The 22,827-nt window shown below is 42.9% G+C and overlaps 1 protein-coding gene across 2 annotated transcripts in view; it reads right to left on the reverse strand.

Annotated features, from left to right (window-relative positions):
* SV2C (synaptic vesicle glycoprotein 2C) overlaps positions 1–22,827 on the reverse strand; it is a 375,875-nt gene that overhangs the window by 15,485 nt on the left and 337,563 nt on the right. For both annotated transcript variants that reach the window (XM_087862062.1, XM_087862061.1), the window contains exons 7-12: positions 21,912–22,022; positions 21,378–21,466; positions 17,539–17,697; positions 14,116–14,249; positions 11,991–12,194; positions 11,358–11,517 (exon numbers count right to left, since the gene is read on the reverse strand). In XM_087862062.1, the coding sequence (XP_087718188.1) occupies positions 11,358–11,517; positions 11,991–12,194; positions 14,116–14,249; positions 17,539–17,697; positions 21,378–21,466; positions 21,912–22,022 (857 nt within the window). The remainder of the gene's footprint in view (positions 1–11,357; positions 11,518–11,990; positions 12,195–14,115; positions 14,250–17,538; positions 17,698–21,377; positions 21,467–21,911; positions 22,023–22,827) is intronic.

The raw sequence follows: 22,827 nt of genomic DNA on the forward strand, positions 1-22,827 counted from the left end.
AGCACCATGGATGAGCAAGCATCCTCCAAGCCCAGCAACCTCAAACTGGTGGAATGGTACCCTTGGCTGAGATTCCAGATTCTAGAGCCCACTGGTCCTGCACACTAATGCTTAAAGGCCTGACCAGCCCCAAGGCTGATGGTCCTGCTGTCGGCATGTCATAATGGTCCCAAAGCCCTTTCCTGTAAGGGCTTGTTCAGCACCCAAGGGCAGAGAGATGGACTTCCTGGAGTCATGAACGGGCTGTAGGACCATTTCTGTGCCTGTCTGCACATTTGGTAGGATTTGCCGCCATTGTAATACCCCACCTGGGAGAGAGGTGGTCGGTGAAGGACACGTATACTTCTTACCCCCTCACACTCCACTTCTCACTGCCAGAGACAAAAAGGGTCTGACATTGCCTGAATGGCCAAAATGACTCAGATCACATAAAATACAGACATATATTATACAATGACAAGGTCTATAAAGATAGAAATGATAGAAAAGTTAGAAAGACAGTTGAGTGAAAGAATACTTCATGTCAAAATCTTCAAAAAATATTAAGTGAAGATATTAAGTTATCTTCATAACCACTGATGTAGCATGTTGTCGTTTTGTATCCCAAACAAATGAGGCACAGTTTTGCTGAGTGGTCTCGCTGAGGTCGCACAGCTGGTCAATACAAGATCCAGGATTAAGGACCATCAGGATGGAGCATGGGGAGGGAATGGGGAGCTGCTCTGTCTTAATAAGAACAGTCCTCAGGGGAGGGGCTTCAGTTGGTTAATTCTGGGCAGATGCTTTGGTTTAGCTCATGGAGGAAAAGGACCAGCCCACAGCGCTGGGTGACAGCAGCAGCTGCCCAGGAAGAGCAGGGAGTAGCAGGTGGGAACAACCAGAGGTTGACTTTCAAATGCTTCCTGAGGTCATGTCTGAAACTGTGTGTGTGTAAGGGGGAAGAAGGGAGGGGACCAGTGGCCAGGGAAGGCAGGAGCACATGGCTGGATTAATACCCGGGAGACAGGCCTGCTGGCTAAGGGACAGCTTGGGTTTCAGCATTTACAAGGTGGGAGCTCCTTGTCCTGAGCTCCATGGAGAAGGGGTCAAAGTGGCCACTGGGCCATAAGGACACAGGAAGCGTCAGCAGTGGCGCTCTGTCACACCCGCATGGTGGCAGCAGGAAGTCACTGCCTGGATACAGAATGACAGGAAGGCTGGAACTGAGATCCCAAACGACCCAGTGCATGTGTCTCTTACATTAGGTGGCTATGTTTAGGATTTCAGGTGGTCTAAAACCTTGACAAAGGAGGGGAGGAAAAGAAGGGAGCTAAAGGATGGGGTTAACGAATACTAGGTAAATCTAGGTCAGCCTATCATTACATATTGTTTCCTCTTTGAAGATTCGAAGAGATGAGGGAGAAGTTCTGATTTTTTTCATAGTTAGAATACAGGGGATGGACTCCAACCAGCCCTGACTGAACCTGTGAATGGACTGTATCTTGTGTTGGCATCTCCCAGTGCAAGGAGGACTGAGATAGTTTAGATGGTGGCAGCACCTGGGTGTGGAGAAATGATGGAAAAAGGAAACTCCCCTGGACCCATGTGTTCCGTGGGTGGGGTCCCCTTTTAGATATCTGGCAAGCTGGGAAAATCTGTTCTATCTCTGGCACAGTGGGGCAGTCATACTTCCATCTATGAGAAGAATCTCACATTGTATCTGTTGCCCATTGTTTACATTACAGATAATAGGCTCCCTGCTTATTTTTGACACAGGACAGGGGCTGATGTATGTAGGGATGATTAGAAATTGTCAAAATACTATACAATGACTTCTATACTCAATAATGCTCACACTTCAAAGATCTAACACTCTGTGTTGCTCTTCATTTCTTCCCTTATCATGCTTCTCAAAGCTGTCCTGACTTCTCAGCCTCATGGACACATACTCAACTCTGCTTTTTCCATCACCCCCAGTTCCCAGCACAGCTCCCTGCAGATCTGCAAGTACCACTCTCTCCTTCAAGGCCATGCCTCAGAATTCAGAGTCGGAGGAAGAAACATACTGTGTGGACCACTGAGTCCCAATCACTGCGGTAGGTCCTCAGGGATGTTGGGAGGCTGGCCTCTGCCAGGAACCCAGCTGTTAGTGAAGAGTTGGGATGAAGACAGAGGACCAAATGGAGCTGGTTGGCCAGGGTGAGTACACGAACAGAGAGGCACCTTCCTGTCCCCCAAGTTCCACTGCAGTTACTGTTGCCTGTACCTGAGCTATGTCTGGCAAGAGTCAGTTCAATAAACATTACTGACAATCAGCTGCAAGCTATTTGTCCCATTGTACTAAGTGTAGAGTTTACAGATTATTCTAACATACAAAACCTTTCCTCAGTGTCAGGCCTCATTTCTGCAGGTGATGATGCCTCCTTATTACCTCCCTGACCCCGTGTTGATAGGCTGGTTTTTTGTTCTCTCTTTTCCTGGCCTGAGCTTCTGGCCCACTGAACCCTTCCTTGTCTTCTAGCTTTTATACTAACCGTGCACCTTATAGTATGACCTGCTGTGGTAACTCAGAATCTTCTTCCCTTGATGGGCTTACCCCCAGACCAGACCCTTTGCCTTCTCGGACACATCACTTTTCTGGAGGCCTCTGTTTTCTGTTTCCTTTGCCTTGAAATACTCCCCAGGCCTCTCTAATCCTACCGCCTGGTCTCCACATATTGTCACCAGCCCAGGAGCCAGGAGAGTGATGCCATAAGAGTGCAGAAGAACAAAGGGATGGCTGCTTATCTGCAAACACGCACGTGTGTACACTTGTTGACTGTCCCTAAGTTCCTCCTGTCTTTACACATGGGACCACTTCTCTCCCACCTGCAGATTTAGCCCTGTCTGGGGTGCAGAAGTCAACTAAACCTCAAGGTAGGTCAACCCTGGGCCTGCCTTGCGATCACCTGTTGCATGGATGGGAGTCTGGCCACTAGGCTTTGCCTTAGTAGTAGTGAGCAGGCCCCTGCCTTTACTGTCATGTGGTAATTTAGTTGCTGCCATAACCCCAATTTGAGTCCTCAGTTCCCTTCCTCTGTTTGGTCCATCAGCAGCATCTATCACAGCTGATCACTCCCTCCTCCTGAACTACTTTCTTCACTTGGCTCCCAGGACCTAACCCATGCCTTTTCTCTTTACCTCACTCCTGGCTCCTTCTCAGTCTTCCTTCCTGCCTTCTCATTATCATCTGGACCTCTGAATTCTCCCGTATCTCTGGACTGAGTCCTCAGAACTCCCCTCTTCTCTACCTACATGTCATCCTTTGATAGTGTCATCTGACATCAGGACTTTAAATTTCATCTCTACACTGAAAGGGCTCAAATTTTTACCTGCCACCCAGGCCTCTTCTCTGAACTCTGGTCTCATACATGCAACTGCCTAGTTGACATCTCCATCTGGATATTTCATAGCATCTCAGACTTAACAGGAACAAAACTGAGCTCCTGATACTTCCTCCTTAACTTCCCCCTTACATAATCTTCCCTATTTCAGCAAAGGCAACCCCAGGCTCTGGTCAAAACCCCTGAAGTCATTCTGAGTATCTGGCCCATTCCCCGACCGCCTACCTGCCCCTATACCTCATATCCAATCTTTTAGCAATGCCCTTTGGTCTTCAACATATTTACAGAATTGAACCAATTCTTACCACGTCCACTGGCACTACTGTATCTTGCCACAACTGCTGCAGTGCACTTCTAACTGCTCTCCCTGATTCCACCTCAGATCCTCTGTAGTATAGTTTAAACACAAAAGCCAGTTTTCCTTTTAAACGTATATAAGATCATGTCGTTACTCTGCCCCAAACCCTCCAATGGATTTTCATGAAGATCAAAGTCCTTCATGTCTACTCTGACCTATTGCCTCTTACCATTCATCTTGCTTATGCTGCTCCAGTGTGACAATCTTCTTTTCCCCTCCTCCCACTGGTCTCCTGCACTGACACCTTAGGACCTTTGCACTCACTGATGCCTCTGCTGTGAAAGTTGTCTTCCCAAGTATCTTCCTGCGTCTTTGCTCAAATGTCACCTGTTATAGTTGCATATTCTTAGACCAACCTGTTAACAATTATAACTCCCCAGACCCCAGTGCTCTCTATGCCCATACGTAGCTTTCTTTTTCTCTAGAGCACTTAGGACCATTGGATATATTTACTTTACTTATCTCATTGTTTATTGACTGTCTTTTCTCAAGTGGAATGTAAGCTCCATCAAGCCAGGGTTTTCTGCCTGTTTTGTTCACTGCTCTATCTCAAGAACCAGAATAATTCCTGCCACACGACACATATTCCAAAATCATCTGTTTAATGAACTAGTGACTGAACACTCTATCCTCAGCTCAGGTGTCTTTCTGGCAACCAAACATAATAATGCAAATGCTTATCAGAAAACGTCATGTTGACATGAAAACCCAACACGTCCACAATGGCAGCTCATTATCTTCCTGACCCCAGCCCAAACCTGGTCTCTCTCCTTTCTGTGTCCCAGTCTCAAAGTGCCCATCACCATCCACTCAACTGCACAAGCAGAAGCTGGAATCCTCTTTGATGACCTCTTTCCTCCCCCTACCATCTAACTTACCAAGAAGTTTTATTTATTATATCTCTAAATATCTGTGAACATGTTGAATGTTGATTTCGCTCCTTTCTGACCCACATTTTTCTAGTTCACATCACTGTTTTCCATCCTAACCAGTCTTCCTGCCTCCTTTCTGGCCACCAGAGTAAACTTCTAGCCTTTTTCTGATCTTGTCCCTTTTCTTCCTAAAACACTTCAAGGGCTCCCCATCACCCTTAGGATGATGCAATTTACAAGATCCTTCCTGATTTGTTCCTTGCTTACCTCTCTTAACTCTTGCCTCCAGAAGTTTTCAGATAGTATTTCATTTGTCATCTGACTGAAATGTTCTTTCTTCATTTCTTTGCCTAGCTATCACCTACTATTTTTCAGGTCTCAGCTGTCAGTTCTTTCAAGAGGCCCTCTTCTCTGCTTTCATGACACCATGCACTTCCCCCACAGTGACCCCGACCTCACTCTATGGTATCTGATGTTCACCTGTCCACAAGCTCTGTGAGAGTTATGACCACAAATGGCTCATTCATGGTGGTATCACAGGCACTCAAAAAAAAAAATGTTGAGTGAGTAAGTAAACAATATTAAAATTCATATGGAGATGACGTAGTCATACTTTCATGAGCATTCCCACTAACTACAGCTGAAAATACTGGATATTAAAAAGCAAACATAAGAAGACTCTGAAAGACAGAAAAAGGTAGAAGAGCTAGGGACCTTGGGAGTGATGAGTTCCCTGCATTTTCTTTTGCTCCAGTGATCTCAGACTCGGAACTGAAGAAGATGGCAATGTGGAAATACCATCAGCAACAGATAATTTAAAAAGCCCCAACAAACCCTGTTCTCTTTAGTCAAAGGACCAGGGTAGGGGCAGCCTGGAAAGGCAGAAGATGTTTAGACAATAATCTCTCTCCTCCAAATGAATACCAGAAGAATTATAGCCCAACTGCCAGCCACACCAGCAAAAGCCAAGGAGAGAGCCTAGACTTCCACCCTCACAAAACTGTGATGAGGTGACTCCATATCACCATCAAAGTGGTATCAGGGAAGGCAAAGTAGGGAGCTGGGACTTTCATCGGTGTTGGCCAGTGATGAGCTCTTTCACTTCTCCCTTCTTTCCTTCCATGGCATCATGATCATGAGGGAAGCCTAGACTCCCACCACTGGCCAGCAGTAATGAAAATGCCCAGCCTTACGGGCATCAGTAGAGTGGGGACACTGGACATCTAACTCCACCTGGCAATAATGAGGCAGTGCACCCTTTTCTCCTCACAGGGAGGTGTCCAGAAACTAAAGGTTTACAAGAGATTTAAAGTCTTATAACATAATAGGAAAATGACTTTTCAATTGAATATCACTCATCCTAAGAACAACTGGGAAGATCTCACACAGACTGAAAAAAACAATTAAGAGACACCAACCCAGAGATGACAGAGATGTTAGCATTATATGACAAAGGTTTTCAGGCAGTCATGATAATAATGCTTCAATGAGCAATCATGAACACACTTGAAACACATAAAATATGGAAAACATATAAAAATAGGGAAAAAAATCTTAGTGATTGGGCTCAACAGTGGAATGGAGGGGTCAGTGGCAAGAATAAGTTAGCTGGAAGAGAACAATGGAAAATATGCAATAAGAAAAACAGACCAAAAAAACTGAAAACAAGTTAACTGAGCATCAGGGACCTTTGAGACTATCACAAAAGATCTAATACTCATGTCACTGGAGTTCAGACAGAAGAAGAGAAAAACAAACTGAGGGCTTCAGAGGGGAGGGGGGTGGGGGATTGGGATAGGCCAGTGATGGGTATTAAGGAGGGCACGTATTGCATGGTGCACTGGGTGTTATATGCAAATAATGAATCATGGAACAGTGCATCAAAAACTGGGGATGTACTGTATGGTGACTAATATAACAAAATAAAAATTATTAAAAAAAAGAAAAAGAGAAAAAATACTCAGATATATAATGACTGAAAACCACACAAATTTGTCAAAGAGACACAAACCTACAGATTCAAGAAGGTGAGTAAACCTCAAACATAATAACCCAAAGAAATCCACACTAAGACCAAGAAAAAAATCTTGAAAGCAGCCAAAGGAAACAACACCTCATCTACAGGGAAAACCACTGAGATTGCTAGATGCCCCCCTCTCAACATGTAATGCTTTTAGAATTCTCCTAACAGCTTCTGAGCAGCGATGATGCCCGCACCCGCTCCAGGTAACACTGAGTTGTATCAGTCTTTAAAATCTCAGCTTTTCTGCATAATAACAGAAAGCTTCATATCATCTCTGCTTTAATTTGAGGAGCTCCAAAGATAGCTTCTTGATGGGGGCTGGTCTCTGGAAATAACCAACCATGTGAATAGAGAGTTGAAATTTTCAGCCTCCCACCCAACCCCCAACTTCTAGGGAGGGGAGAGATGCTGGAGATTAAATTCAGTCACCAATGACCAAGGATTTAATCAATCATGCCTACATAATGAAACCTCTATAAATCTAGAGAGCTTCCAGACTGCTGAATGCATTCAACATGTAAGGAGGGTGGTGGGGGACCCTAATTAACTCCACAGGAATAGAGGCTCATGCACTTCAGACTCTTCTATACCTCACCCAAGGTACTTCTTTATCTAGTAAATGATCAAACCTCTTTCGGGCTGTTGAAATTCACAAATCTGTAGTTGGCCGGGCAGAAGCGCGAGTTGCCTGGGCACTCCATTTGCAGTGTGCATCTGAAATAGGGGCAGTTTTGAGGGACTGAGCCCTTTAACTTGTAGGATCTGATACCAGCTCCACGTAGTGTCAGAATTGGAGAATTGGTTGGTGTTGGAAAAGACACCATATATCTGGTGTGAGAGAGTATCAAAGAATATACTAAAAAGTTTCCCTAAGCTTCTATTCCAAAAAATGGATTCCGTCACATCTCCATAAACAAATTGGATCCTATAAGGACTCCACTAAAATGTGTGTTTGTGAGTGTCCTTCTGCCCCATTCTGGGCCCCTCAAATTATCATATGCCATTACAGTCTGTGATCTAACCTGGGAGAAAAGCTGAAATGTCATCAGGCAATTATTAGATTATGCTTTCCTTTGATGCTGAGATTTTGAGGACTGAAGAATTATTATAGTGCCATTGACAGAGTAGAAAGGTGTGGTCCTGGAAGGTCATCAGCTGGAGAAGCAGGGCAGCTCCTCGCCCTTCCCTCATCCTTCACCCTACGCATCTCCACCATCCAGCTCTTCCTCAGTTGTATCTTCTCATAAAAAGTTGGTAAATGTACATAAATCTTCCCTTGAGTTCTGTGAGCCATTCAAATGGTCAAACCCAAGGAAGGGGTCATGAGAACTCCAATTTACGGCCAGTTGGTCAAAAGTGCAGGTGATAACTTGACTTATGTTTGGTATCTGAAATGGGGGCAGTCTTGTGGGAACTGAGCCCCTCACCTGTGTCATCTGATGCTATCTCCAGGCAGATGGTGTCAGAACTGAGTTAAATTGTGGGACATCCAGCTGGTGTTTGCTGGAAATTATAGAAGATTAAGAAAAAACCCCGCACCTGGTGGCCCAAAGTATAAAATTGAGAAATATTATTCTTTCCATAGAAAAACAGAGCTTTCCTTTACACATAAAGTGCTTGTAGTTGTTGCTTTGTTCCATTTTTTAGTCACAGAAAAGTGTTATTCAGTAAGTGTGTATAATTTTAATTTCAAACTTTCCTGCCCTCTATGAAATGATTTAGGGTAGCTTACAAAAAACAAAAAAAAATTAATAAAATAGGAATAAAAGGGTAAATCACAATGAGAAGGAACAAAGCAAATAACTGGACCATGCAGATTTAGCAGAGACAGGCCTCCTCCCTGCCTAACAGAGAATGAAATGTGAAGAATTACCAATTTTTATCACATGAAAGGAAGGGACAGAGCAGCTCCTCAGAAGGGGGTCCTAGAGCTCCCTGCATATTGCGGGGCAGACCGCACAGAGGGAAGGGTGTACTGTAATGGGCTGTATCCTGTCCTCTTTGGTGTTTTCACAGTAAAGGCAAATGTAACCCTTAATAAAAGTCAAAGGTATAACATTAAAAGTAAAATCTATAATGTGCTTGACAAACGTGGATTTCAAGTGTTGTAATAGCACCTAGACTATACCTTACATTATGTTCCCCAAATAGAATCATTTTGATTGGGAATTTTGACTTTTTAACTAAGCTCCATGCACAGCATGGAGCCCAATGTGGGGCTTGAACTCAGCATCCTGAGATCAAGACCTGAGCTCAGATCAAGAGTTGGACGCTCAACTGAATGAGCCACCCTGGTGCCCCTGATTGGGATTTTGATAGGAGTTGGCTGTTAAATGGTTCCAGGAGTTATTTTTTTTGGCTCGGGGCCTGGGATCAGAGTGTCTTATTCTGATCATTAAGGACAGATTCCAGAAACTGGGCAAGGAGTTGGCAGTGCTAAAGTTCTAATATGAAATATCACAGCCTCTAGTCAGAACTCTTGTCAAGATGTATTCTTTTCTGCTTTGATGGGGAGAAGAGGCCATAGGATGCCTGCACTCAGGACAGTTGGGGTTTTCCTCTCAGAGCTGAGCCAGAGATGCATGGAGACTCCTTCTGTGGCCCAGAGGAACATGGCAGAAATGGGAGAGAAAGTTTCCACCTGCAACAGAGGAGGTGGTACTAACTCATCCACCAGGACCCTGGCAGTGCGGCTCTGGAGGACAAGTCAGCCCTCCACCACTGAGGAAACTGACTTCCTGCATGTTATCTAATCACACCTGTGTAGGAGCTGGAGAACGTCCCCCAGCAAAGGTGTGGCTGCAGTGAAAAACACACCTTGTGGACATCCAAGTCACTGCCCCAGCTGCTGAACTGGGAAATTCATTCCCATGTTTTGCTGCTCCAATAACTGAATGAGTTAGGAGTACTCCTGCCGGCCGGTTCCTGGGACACGCAGGACTTGCTGGAAGCAGATGCTGTCAGCCCCTGCCCCACACCCCCAGCCCCCACAGCCTTGCCTAACCTTCCTGAGACTGCCGGAGGAGGTGTGGGGCAGTCCCCCCTACTGTCCTCCTCACTCCTTCCCTGGGGCTAAGGCTGCCCTGCAGGTCTCCCAAGCTTCACCTCGCTCCCCATTTTCTCTCACACAACCATGTCTCCTAGTAGAATCTGTGCACGTTTAGTTCCGTCCTGTCCTCTGTTTCTCAGAGGACCCGGGCAAACACAAATAGCAATTTCTGTTTTTACCAACAAATTCTGTTGGGAAATTTTACCAAATTCCAACAACAAAATTACAGCAGGTCCATGTTTCTCATCAGAGGAACCTGCCTAATTCACTGTTTTGTTTTTTTTTTAAGCTAGATTTTGCCATAGAAGAATACTCATCCTTCTGTTCCTTATGGTAGAGGGATAAGCAACTGATTCATCTAAAATAGTATCAAACTCTTACATGTATAACAAAAATGTGTCTGGCTATGCCATAGCCTTGCTTTACTATTAAGGGGTTTATTTTAAATGTATAGTTTAATCCCCATCTGGGCCCTGTTTGCAGGAAGAGAGATTGATGAAAGAATGCTCAGTGGATACTGCAGAGTCTTAATCTCCTTCTTTCCTTTCCTTCCTTTCCTTTCCTTCTCTTCTCTTCTCTTCTCTTCTCTTCTCTTCTCTTCTCTTCTCTTCTCTTCTCTTCTCTTCTCTCTTCTTTTTGGCAACACCCTTATCCCAAGGTCCATGGCATCTATCCCAGGTGCTCGCTCACAGAAGAGAATTAATGTTTGTTGAATGAATGAAGGAGAAGCTGTATTGGAGTATATGGTTCCTTTCAGAGCCTAAATATTCAATAGGAGGTTACTGAGGGTCTAGTAGAACATTTGATAAGCACATGTCCATGAGAGTTTGAGATGTTCTGCAGGAGATGGGTATATAGTTCCTATAATGTTCCTATAAGGTCAGTAATAGATGTTGTTGAAAATTCTCATCTCAAATGTCTCTGCAGATTCCTATAGAAATCCCTCCTGCATTTCAAAGTTCAGAAAATACTGACCCCATCCTTCAGCACAGAGGGCTCCCATGGTGACAATGTATATACAAAATAAAAGAAGGCAAAGGCTGTTTGTCTTTGCTTATGTCAAATGGAAAAACAGGGCTTCTATTCTCTTAATTATTCAGCTGCTACAGCTCAACCCCAAAAGTCTATCATTTAGTCTTTTCTCTTATATAAGATGCTTTTTGTTTCCACGTTGGGACTCATGTATAACTTTCTTCTAAAGGCAATCCTTGTTGTTGTTGTTGTACCTGGAAATAGATTGGGCTTTCCTCCAATAGACCACAAAGGTCAAGAGATATGGTCTAGAGACTTCTCTGTGGTTGCTTAATAGAGACGTCATGCAGACATTTGCAAAGGAAGGTAAGAGCCCTCTCAGGACTGATTAGCAGCTCAAAATGTGGTACAAGAGAGGTTATTAAATCCTGCCCCTCATGACTTCATTATAGGTTGCTCATATTGTCAGCCAACAAACTAAGTCATAGACACAATTAAATCCCTTCACTAGTTTCACTGCCCTATTATTTATTCCTGCTAGCAACTATATTTCCTGACATTTTCTTTTTAAAATGTATGAGTGAAAACTACAACCTCATAAACCAGGTATTTTTTTGGATTTTCACTTCCTTTGGGAAATGACAGTTTGGCTTATTTTTCTACTTCTCAGTGGTCCCAAGAAGCTCAGAGCGCCTCTTCCTAGAGGCCTGTTTCAACATACCTGCGGTCTGTGGGGTACAGTTCCACAGTGACCACATCCAGAGAGTTCCAGGCCGAGATGGTCAATCCGTTATACAGACACAGCACACCTACCATCATGGACTCACTGCTGCCCAACCAGAGGAAGAAACAGCTGATCCCGGAAAGCACCATTGAGCCACCTGCCAACAAAGCAGACAAAAGGGTGCCATGTTTCCCATCATCTTAGGAGAGAATGATCCTTGGGTCTCTGACATCTCTCAGCAAAACTGAATCCCAAGGGGAAGCTGTGGCCTGGACTCCAAAAGCTCAGGTACAGGTAGCCTCACCTGTATAGAGGTTTGCCTCTCCAACTGCCTTCTGAACGCAGCAAACATGAAATGCACTTCGTCAATTACTCAGTTACTTAAGTGGAAAAACATACGTTAGTCACACGTAATTAGTTCTTCAGTCTGTCAACTCATGGAAGCTGCTCAAATGAAATGTAATTAGACATAATTTTCACTGAAATTTAGCCCTAATGAAAGGTCTTAAGGGATTTCTCCTCATCTCTGTGGGATGCAAATCCCTAAGGGGGCAGGGAGTACAGTGGGAACCAGGCTCCCCGGAGACGGCAAGGGCAGCTCTTTTATTTTACATGAAACCAAGCACATACCTAGCATCGTTAAGCGCCCAATTCTGTCCATCAGGAGAGCAGACACGATGTTGCCTGGCAACACTGCCAATGTCCCCAGGAAGCTGACAAAATAAATCCAGTAGGCACTGTAGTCATCATCGAAGGTAACCTGGCATCCCGTCTTGTTATGCAAAAATGAGCAGTTTTGAAATTCACTATCAATGAATTTATACGGCTCAAAATCTGTGGACACAAAGACAATTCATCAAGCTCTTTATACTTGTGCACCGGTCTAAGAAAGCCAGTTAAGAATTCAGGAAAGAAACATCGCATTGTAAACTTGAGGGCTTCAGGGCCTGGTCAAAGCGCAGGGACTAGTCTAGAACCTCACATTACAAAGTAGCTGAATGAAGGATACCTTTGTTGAATAAAAGAACACATTAAAGGGTCCAGTTATTTTCTGATTTCTTATGGTTGGCCATCATAATTATATTACTTGCTTACTCCTTTATAGTGTCACTTTGTTCTAATTATCATGTTACATAAGTACTATCATTATAGTACTAATAGCTTGCATACTACAATTACAAAAACAATTTGTTTCAAAATGTGTATGAATCAGCCTTATCATTGCTATTTTATGGGACTCTGAGGCAAAGAGAACGAAAAGGATTTTCGTTGGGCCCATGAGGCTGGATATAGAAGTTGAGGTCAAAGGGGAGGATGCACAAAGGAGTAAGAGTCGCTCTTATCGGAAGGTCACTAGCATTCGCTGCTGATATTTTTTTCCTTGAACTTGGACCTATCCAAGGAGGGGTTGCAGAAGAATGGTGGGTTCTGCTAAAAGGCAGTGGGAATAAAACTGTTATTTTCCTTGCTGATCAAGACCTGCCTAAAAAGCTGGTCTTCTGAGGTTGAATGGGTTAGAAGATAGTGATAGCACTGTTTTAAAAAACCTGAAGACACCTGGTTCCACTCTCCTTTGGAGCTGGGCAGAGCTGCTTCCTGTCTGAGCACCAAGAAGGCAGGGTTGGCAACAAGGTAGCGCTATACTCCTGCCAGTGCTGGGCTCTTATTTTGGACTCAAAGGACAGACACATCAGAGGGTAGACGTAGGAAACCATGGGCTCTGCAATCAGATAAAACTGATCTCAAAAGTTTGCTGTCACCAGGTCTAAGAATGTGGCCAAATTACTTAATTTTTCCAAGTCTCCACTATTATCTCACCAAATGAGATAATGAGCATCTAATGAGAGTAGGAACCAGCATATAATAGGTGCTCAATCAGTTTCCCCCCTACTCCTCTTTTCCCCTGGGGAGTTTTCCAAACTCCATTACCAGGATTGGACTCAAAAACTATTTGATTAAGCAAAGCCAACATAATATGTTGTCCATCTCTATTCACTACAGCTCAGGCATGATCACTTAAGTAGACATCAAATTTTGAAGCCAGATTTATAAACCAACAAGCCACAGGGTAATTTTTTTCTTCAAACAGTAATCAAAGGAGGGGCACCTGGGTGGCTCAGTGGGTTAAGCATCTGCCTTTGGCTCAAGTCACGATTCCAGAGTCCTGAGACTGAGACCCTTGTTAGGTTCCTTGATCAGCGGGGTGTCTGTTTCTCCCACTGCCCCTCCACCCACCTGTGCTCTGTTTCTCAAATAAATAAATAAAATCTTTAAAAAAATTACTCAAAGGATATATATATATATATATATTTTTTTTAGACAGAGAGAGAAATTGTACACACACGTGAGCAGGGTGGGTGGGGGTGGGGCAGAGGGAGAGAGAGACAATTTTAAACAGGCTCCATGCTCAGTGTGGAGTCTGACACCGGACTCAATCTCATGACCATGGGATCATGATCTGAGCCAATATCAAGAGCTGGATGCTCAACCGACTGAGCCACCCAGGTGCCCCAAGTTTTTTTTTGTTTTTGTTTTTAACTCGGAACTTCAGCAAGTCCCAGTTGCATTAAATCTGACAGAGACCAATAATAAAAGCTTAACTATGATCCAACCTGATTAAGGAAATTCATTCCTTTATACTTCAATATCTACTTTCCCCATAAGCCTGTGCCCACACTATCACAACAGTATCAGGTTTCTGCCTAGAACTGGGCCATGTGAAGAGGCCCCAGGTAGAGCTAAGTAGCACACCTACCTGTGTTATCAAAAACAGTGTCAATAAATGTGCAGTTCTTGAAGTAGGTGTTCACTGAAGTCACATTCTCAAAGACGCAGGCCTTAAACAGTGAATCTTTGAAAGTTACAGATTTGAACTTCATTCCTACAAATCTGCCCAAAACACACAGAGAAAAATTCTTATCAATGACTGTGTCCAACAGGGTTGAGAGATCTGTCCACCACAGACTCTCCAGAAAGACATTAGCCTCCAGATCTTCTAGGCTCTTAGATTCCCCCCCTTTCCTCATGCAGCCTGTCCTTTGGCTATCTCCTGGCTCACCGATATTATTTTCCAGCAGAAGAGCTGGCATTCAAGATAACTTCATTTAGCTTTGGCAATGTTGCTAAAAGACTGTGGAGGATGCTACTGAAGGTAGAGAGTTTGGAGATCAACTGTGGCTACCGATTCCTTATTTTTCAATCCTACCCTCTTGCTCTTGATCATATGCCTTTATTTGAAAATTCTCTATTTGAGGTTAAATGGCTCTAACTTAAGAATGTGCTCCCATGCTCACTCTTTATGAAAGTCTGTTTCCTAAGCTAAAAATTCAAGGCTTCATTCTTATACAGGGATTTCTGGTGATTCTGAAGAGAGAACATGAGAATTCTGCTTCATTTATGTGAGGAATGATGGACTTGGGGCTCATAGAAAGAAACTCATAGGTCACTCTACTTTCTATGAATATTTTTCTTCTCAAAGCCAACAGGTCTTCCTTGAACCAAGCAGCGTGATGAGAGAGCTCTGCTTATTTGTGGAAAAGCATAGAATAATGAAACCTTCTCAGATACCTTTTTGGGTGCTGCAAGGGGGGGATTCTAGATGGTGAGATGATAACAGTCATGATGATCCTAACATCTTAAAAGAGTCTGCAACTCAGATATGTCTGTGTTGGTAAGAACTCCCAGAAAACATGGATCGATAGTCATCATTGTGTCTCAGTAAGTTACTGAGAGACCATGAACATATACTTAGCCAGTCACTGAGAGGAGAATGCTTGTTCAAATGGAGAATAAGTTACTACACCAAATACCACTCAGGGCAGAAAGGGTCTGCGCGTCCCAGGCAAGCAAGCTGACTGACTTAAAAGCTATAAGACCCTTTAGTACTTTCAAAATTGTTCTCACCTTAATGCCTGTTTGTTCTTATCAGCTTGAAGTGCGCTGTGGCCTAACACACCACCATCTTAAAAAGTAATCTTATTTCAACCTCTACTCCAGGGGTCCAGAGTAAAACCATCTAAACCGTACATTTCTCCACTAAAGAAGGGTAAATAATGGCTTTTTTTTTTTTTTTTTTTTTGAGAGAGAGAGAGAGAATGAGTGAGCAGGGTAGGGGCAGAAGGAGAGGGAGAGAGAATCCTAAACTAGCTCCACACTGAGTGCAGAGCATGACATGGGACTTGCTCTCATGACCCTGAGATCAGGACCTTAACCAACTTAGCCACCCAGCCGCCCCAATAGTGGCACATTTTAAGAATATTATCAATTTTCTGAAATAAAACTGAATTTAGAAAGGGAAAACCATTTTAGGTTTTTTATGAATGGATAATATATAGCCCGAGTACACAGGGTACAGAATTGAAAACACCGAAAAAGGATAAAATAAGTCTTTTCCCAGCCATCTCCGAGCCTCCCAGTTCTTTCGCCCAGAGATGGCCAGTGTGGCCACTTTCCCGTGTACTCTTGAGGAGCACTCTGTTCATAGAGCGCTAGCAAAGGACACACACTACTCTACACCTTTGGTTTGTTTCCCGAGAGTCTACCCCGGAGGCTATTCCATCCAGAGCAGTAGCACAGCCTTGAAAAGAGGTGCCATTTTATGATATTGAGTAGAAAAGCTCTTTGTAAAAAATGAGTTCTCTAGTGGCATTTCACATTTCCCTGAAAGACAAACAAAAAAATGAATAAAAATTCTAACACCTTCTAAAATAAATATATATGTTTCACAGGGATTTTAATACTATTAAAATGGTTAATCCTTATATTGCTAATGTAAAAAATTTCCTAGTGGTGACTGAAGAGTCAGCTTAGAACTTTAACAAGCGTCATTCAAAATATGTCAGAGACACAAACATATCAGACGTTTCTAATGGAGTAACAATACTTTTAAAAATAAATGAAGTAAATGTTTACCCTACCATTACAGAGCACGTGACTCTAAGGTTTCCGTGGTAAAACAAGCGCAGACTCGGGCTGGTATTTTATGTGGGAGAGTGAAAGCGATCCTACATGGCTTGCATAAGGATTAGGCCCCTCGCGCAACTGCCAATTTAAACAATTATCTCCTACTTCATAATTCTCCCTTTCATTATACAAACCGTAAGCATCCTATAGAATTCTTTTTCATCCTTCCAAGTGGTTTTGCCCTGAAGAACTTTGTTCAGTTTTTTATAATTTTTACTTTTACCAGTTCTGCGTTTGGTACAATTTCCTAAAATGATGTAAACCATCAGGAGCTCACATCAGCCATTATTTGTTCAGAAAACAACTTATGGATAGAAACAAACGGCTTTGTTTGTCCCTTTCCCTCCCTGAAAGAATGCACTGGAACCACCTTCCTGAGCCAGTTCTCTCTCCTTATCAAGAAGCATTCCAGGGCGCCTGGGTGGCTCAGTTGGTTAAGTGTCTGCCTTCGGCTGAGGTCATGATCCCAGGGTTCTAGGATCGAGGCCCATGTGAGGCTCCCTGCTGTGGGGAGCCTGCTTTACCTCTTCCTCTGCCTGCCACTCACCCTGCTTGTGCTCACGCTCTCTCTCAGTCTGTCAAATAAATAAATAAAACCTTTTAAAAAAAAAAAGATGCATTCTAGATTCCACCTTCAAAAACGTCCTTTGCTAACTTATTCCATATTTTCAAAGCCCTGAACTTTGGGGAATCATTCCTGTTCTCTAAGGGAAATCTTCCTGATACAATGTAACGCTACTTCTTGATTCAGCCTAGTGGAGAAGGAAGGGCTTCTGAAAAGTGGTCCCCTTTCTCAGGGGTAGGAGACAGGCATCAAGTTACACTTTGGGTCCCCTCTCTGAATTAAGTAACACCATTACCCATCTTATTTCCTCGTACTCCTCACTCTTCTCTTCTGTGACTTATTTCTGTGGCTTTCCAGCGTCTCTCTAAATTTTCTTTTCATACCAGTTAATTCTGCTACTTCACAAATGTGAAGCGACGGTTTCAGAAGCAGTTTTAAGTCAAGTACTGATACACATATACCCTTTCTTTTAAAAGCCCATTTGGAAGTGTTTAAATTCAGTTTGAAAATTACTAATGTACAAACTAAAAAATAACAGCAACAACAATAAAAACAAGCAAACAACAGTGCATGATTCTGTGCAGTGAAGGTTAGGAAGAAAGACGTTTTTCAGAACAGATAGCAGATTAAGTTATTTTGAAGTTTCCGGACCTGCCATTCTCGTATTCCGCTCCCATGTGCAACTGATTTGCCATTGTAAAGTTAACACCTAAATTTGAAAATTTTTCTCTCTCAATCTTTTCAATGGGCAACACGTTCGACTGCAGATGTTTAATGACATCAGGGAACCACACAGATAATCCATAGTACCTGCAAAGACAAAGAAACGGGAGTGTGTATGGGTATCAGTGCACCTGTTCAGTGACTGCCCCCCTGACATTTTCAGAGAGGCAGGGGTTCCTGGAGAAGCACTTGTGATTCTGATCAGCTCCCTGCAACATGAGGAATCATTGAGCCATCATCTGTACTGCCCCCTCCCCGTCAGAGAGACGGCCTGGGAAGCCCCAGGGATGGGAGTCCTGCACTCTGCCTTTGGGCAGGGACATGCATCATATACTAACACAGGGCTTCCTGACCCTGATGTTTTTTCTTATCACCCCAGGCTTCACTGGGGAACCCCATCCCCTAGTCTGGTGGTACAAACTCCTGGGGTCCAAAAACACTGAGTACTATTAAAGAATGACCTCTTTACTAATGGGGACTATTTCTCGCTTTCTACAGTACTGTGATACTGTTAGCCTGAGGGTAGGGATCCATTTCTCAAGTGGTTCAAGGCTGGGGAAAGGGTCATTTGGGTTATTATCTGAAAGTCCAGGTTATTTCCACTTTCTGCCTTACCCTCTTATGTACGATTCTAGCAGGTGACAGCTCAGTCACTCTGCTGTGCTCTTTAGTATAGTAGCCACTAACCACATGTGGCTACTGAGCAGTTGAAATGTGGCTAGTGCCGTTGCTGGGTCCTGGGTAGCTCTATTTTTAACTTTTTGCGGAAGCTCCATACTGTTTGCCAGAGTGGCTGCACCAGTTTGCATTGCCACCAACAGTGCAGGAAGGCTCCCCTTTCTGTTCATCCTCTCCAACATCTGTTCTTTCTTATGCTGATTTTAGCCATTCTGACAGGTGTAAGGTGATATCTCATTGTAGTTTTGATTTGTATTTCCCTCATGATCAGTGATGGTGCATTTTCATATGTCTGTTGGCCATTCGTATGTCTTCTTTGGAAAAATGCCTCTGATCCAGCAATTCGGGTATTTACCCAGAGAATACAAAAATACAAATTTAAAGGGATACAAGCACCCTGATGTTTATAGCAGCATTATCTACAGTAGACAAATTATGGAAAGAGCCCAATGTCCATTGACTGATGAATGGATAAAGAAGATGTGGTGTGTGTGTGTGTATGTGTGTGTATACATATATGTACATATAAATGGAATATTACTTGGCTATAAAAATGAATGACATCTTGCCATTTGCAATAATGTGGATAGAGCTAGAGAGTATTATCCTAAGTGAAATAAGTCAGTCAGAGAAAGATAAATACCATATGATTTAATTATATGTGGAATTTAAGAAACAAAATAAACAAGCAAAGGAAAAAAAAAGAAAGAGAGGAAAATCAAGAAAGAGACTCTTAATTACAGAGAACTGATGATTACCAGAGGGGAGGTGGGCACGGGAGGGGGAGGAATGGATGAAATAGGTGACGGGGATTAAGGAGTGTGTTTGCTGTGATGAGCACCGGGTATTGTATGGAAATGTTGAATCACTATGTTGTATATCTGAAACTAATATTATACTGTGTGTTAACCAAATGGAGTTCGAATAAAAACTTTAAAAAAATGTGGCTAGTCCGAATGAGATCTGCTCTAAGTATAAAATACCAAATTTGGAGACTTACGAAAAAAAGAATGTAAAATTAAGTCATTAATCACTTTTATATTGATTATATGTTGAAATTATACTACTTTGGACATAATGAGCTAAATAAAGTATATTATTAAAATAAATTTCATCTGTTTCTTTTTATTTTCTTTCGTGTGGCCACTAGGAGATTTAAAATGACATATGTGGCTTGCATTTTATTTCTATAGAGGTTGCTGCTCTAAGTTGGTGGTTCCCCAAGTAGGATCTCTGGACGAGCCCAGCATTGCCTGAAAACTTGTTACAAATGTACTCTCCAGTGCCATCCAGAACGGCTGCCTCAGAAACTGTGGAGGTGCAGTCCTCCAGGTGATTCTTCTGATGCACACTCACCTCAGCCTGAAGTGTCCCGTCTCTAATATCAGAGCCATGACAGTACCACCTTCCTGACTCTGGTTAAACGGGATGCACAGTGCCTCGCAGATAGTGAGTGCTCAAAAGATTATTCAGTGTTGATCATCACCACTGCCATCAGGATTTCTAGAACATCTCTGCCTTACGATTCCATAGATGTCCAACCCCTTCCTTCCATAGACCATGACTGAATCACTGTGGGGGTGTGAGTGGTGGCCATTAAATCAGAAATGACTCAGGAATAGAACATCTACCACACTGCTCTCTACTCATACACTCAGGACAAAAGTCTTCGGAAGTGGCAACAACGAGGTAAGCACGCTAGCCTGGAACACACATCATCAATGACATGGAGGAGTTTCAGCTAATTTTTTATTTATTCAGTGAACATTCACTGAATATCATCAAATGCGAGGCACTGTGGAAACCACAAAGCTTAAAATGTGGTCAGCAATAAATAACAAAATAAGAGCAAACCAGATATTACCATGTAAATCTCCACATCAAGAGTAGAACTTTTGACTACTTATCTTTGTACCTAGTTGAGTGTTTAGTACAGAGTAGATACTTTTTAGCCTTCTCTGCCTTCATTGATTGATGTGTCTTCTAGAACTTGAGTGGGAATTACTTTACATATTCTGAATCAACCCTCTTAACTTGGAAATAAGGAAATAAAACTTGATAGTGTCTCCAAGTCACAGAGCAGAGTGAGGCCTTAGGTCTTCTGATCCACACTTGCCTTGTCTCTCCTTTTCCTACCCCTCATGGCACTATGAAAGATCGACCATCTCTGACCACTCACCTGTTTTAATTTAGGCATGTTTACAGATAGAATCTGCAGCGTACATGTTGGGCTCTACTAGGGCGTTAAGAGCCAACTGACCTGAAAGTGTAGGGTATTATCTAATTGCCTCTTTTAAACAGTAAATTATGCAAAATAGAGTTGGACACAAATATTCTAAAGCCATTAGCAAATAAAATTCTGATATTTTCTTCCCACCTCCTCTTTTCTTAGAACACATATATGGTGGTTTTATTCATTCAGTAACTACTTATTGAACACTTACCATGTGCCGGGGCACATAGCAGTGAACAAAATAGTTTAAAACCCCTGTTCTCACAGAGCTTCCACAGAGGGGGAGACAGAGCTTTATTCTCTACAGAACAAAGAAATGTTTTGTATATTAGAAGATGGAAGGTGCTCTAGGGGAATAATAGGGCTGAGGAGGGGGTAGGGAGTGCTGAGGGGCCGCAGTTAAGGAAGTGCTTACGGAAGGTGACCCTGAGAAGGTGACACCTGAGCCAAGTCTTAAAGACGTGAGGAAATGAGCTGGGCGATATCTGGGGAGCAGTGCCAAGACAGTTCCCTGAGAGGGGAACGTTCTGGCATGTTCAAACAAAAGCAAGGAGGCCAGTGTGGCTGGTGCCGAGCAAACAAGGAGAGGAAGGTGGAGAAGCCACGGGGAGCAAATCACCCACAGTCTCGTCAGACTTTCCAAGGACTATTGGTTTCGCCACCCAGCATTAAGACAAAATAAGGTAAGTCATATATAAAAACTATCATGGTCGGCAAATCTAAACTGAAATAAAGAAAAAATCTTTCCTAACATATTAACAGCATCAAACAGTGTAAGAAAGGAGAGCCGTGTGACTGGAAGTTACCGTGTGGAAATGTAAAGATTTCACTCACCAAGAACTGAAATATTACTTACCCAAAGGACAGGGTGAACCAAACAATTGTAAGCTTTATTGTATTTTCCCTGACTGGGTAGTTGAAACATCTCATGAAAGTCAACCAAATCTGTGAAATATTAAAGAGTTAGTTTCCTTGTGTGGTTATGCAGTGACCCACTCCCCAATCCCCTTCACCAATTATAAAAACACTTCTTTCAGCCAGATTCATTGGAACTTCAAATGTCAAGGCTGAAGGCTCTAGGAAACCAAATACTGCAAGTTTCACTTTTTTAGCTTCCTGGAAGCCAATGGATAAAGTAACTTAAAACTTCAGTGTGTCCCAGCCCTGACAAGACTTCTTGCCTAGCACCTTCCCTTCCCAAAGATAGAATGTCTTGGCTAGCCCACTTATCTCAGGGGGGTCCTTTCACCTGGTCCCAGTGCAGGAAAATAAGGTGTCCGGGACAGAAGGGGGCACAGCCCCACTCATGGAATGGTCACAATAAACCCTGCTTCTGACCAATTGTAAAGACGACATGTTGGCCAGCGCTCAGGGCGGGTCTATTACTTACTCCATAGAGTTCCGTGCGGATCCGGACAAAACACCTTTTGTACCACGTCCCTGTGTCACTCTCAATTTCAATCAGCTCATCTATTTGTTTGGGGGTTTTGATTCTGTGGACCTGTAGAAAGCAACACAATGCCAAGTGCTGAGTTCTCTTCTCTGAAGGCCTATCATTTGTTTTGAAATCCTCCATGGATTACATGTAGGCATTATTTTGTGATACTCTAGATTTTTTTTAAATCACAGAGGTGTTCTTATTACTCAACATATTAGTTTTGGGAGGCTTCTTCTTCTCTACTCATCAATGTTTGTTTGTTTGTTCATTCATTCATGGTCACCCACTGAGTACCAGGTCTAGCACTAGATGATGGAAATGCAAACAAAATATCACTTACTCTCAGCATTACCATACAAAGAAAAAAACCTCTAATGGAGATCTATACTGGATGGGAGAGATGTATTTTACAGAACACCCAAGTTGACTTGGGAATGAGAGAAGCCTTCAGGGACTGAATCTGAGCTAGGACTTATGGAGAAGTAGGTCATTTGTCATGTATGTAAACCACTTGGAGGCCATTCCAAGCGTGAGAGCTACCATGTGCAAACATCTTGAGTTGTGAGAGAAAACAAGGTCCTGGCCAACTACAAAGACTTCTGGATTCCTGAAAAACAGTCCAAGGCCAGGGGGCAGTGAGTCATGAGGGCTGAAAGAAATCAGTGGCAGTAAGGTCAAAAGTAAGGAAAAATGAGTGATATTTAGGATGGAAATAATAGGACAGAGTGATTCCTTCAATATTATGGGGATAAAGGGTTGAAAGAAATAGGGTAGTTCTAAGGTTTTCCAGTTTGGTGGTACTGGTGGTATCTTCTGATAGAATTTAGTAAAAAGAAGCAGCTTGAAGACTTTTAAGGTGCTAAGTTCA

The sequence above is a fragment of the Ursus americanus genome, chromosome 5, assembly GCF_024610735.1.
Source record: "Ursus americanus isolate L20-20 chromosome 5, mUrsAme1.1.p, whole genome shotgun sequence".
In the NCBI taxonomy this organism is placed as follows: domain Eukaryota; kingdom Metazoa; phylum Chordata; class Mammalia; order Carnivora; family Ursidae; genus Ursus; species Ursus americanus.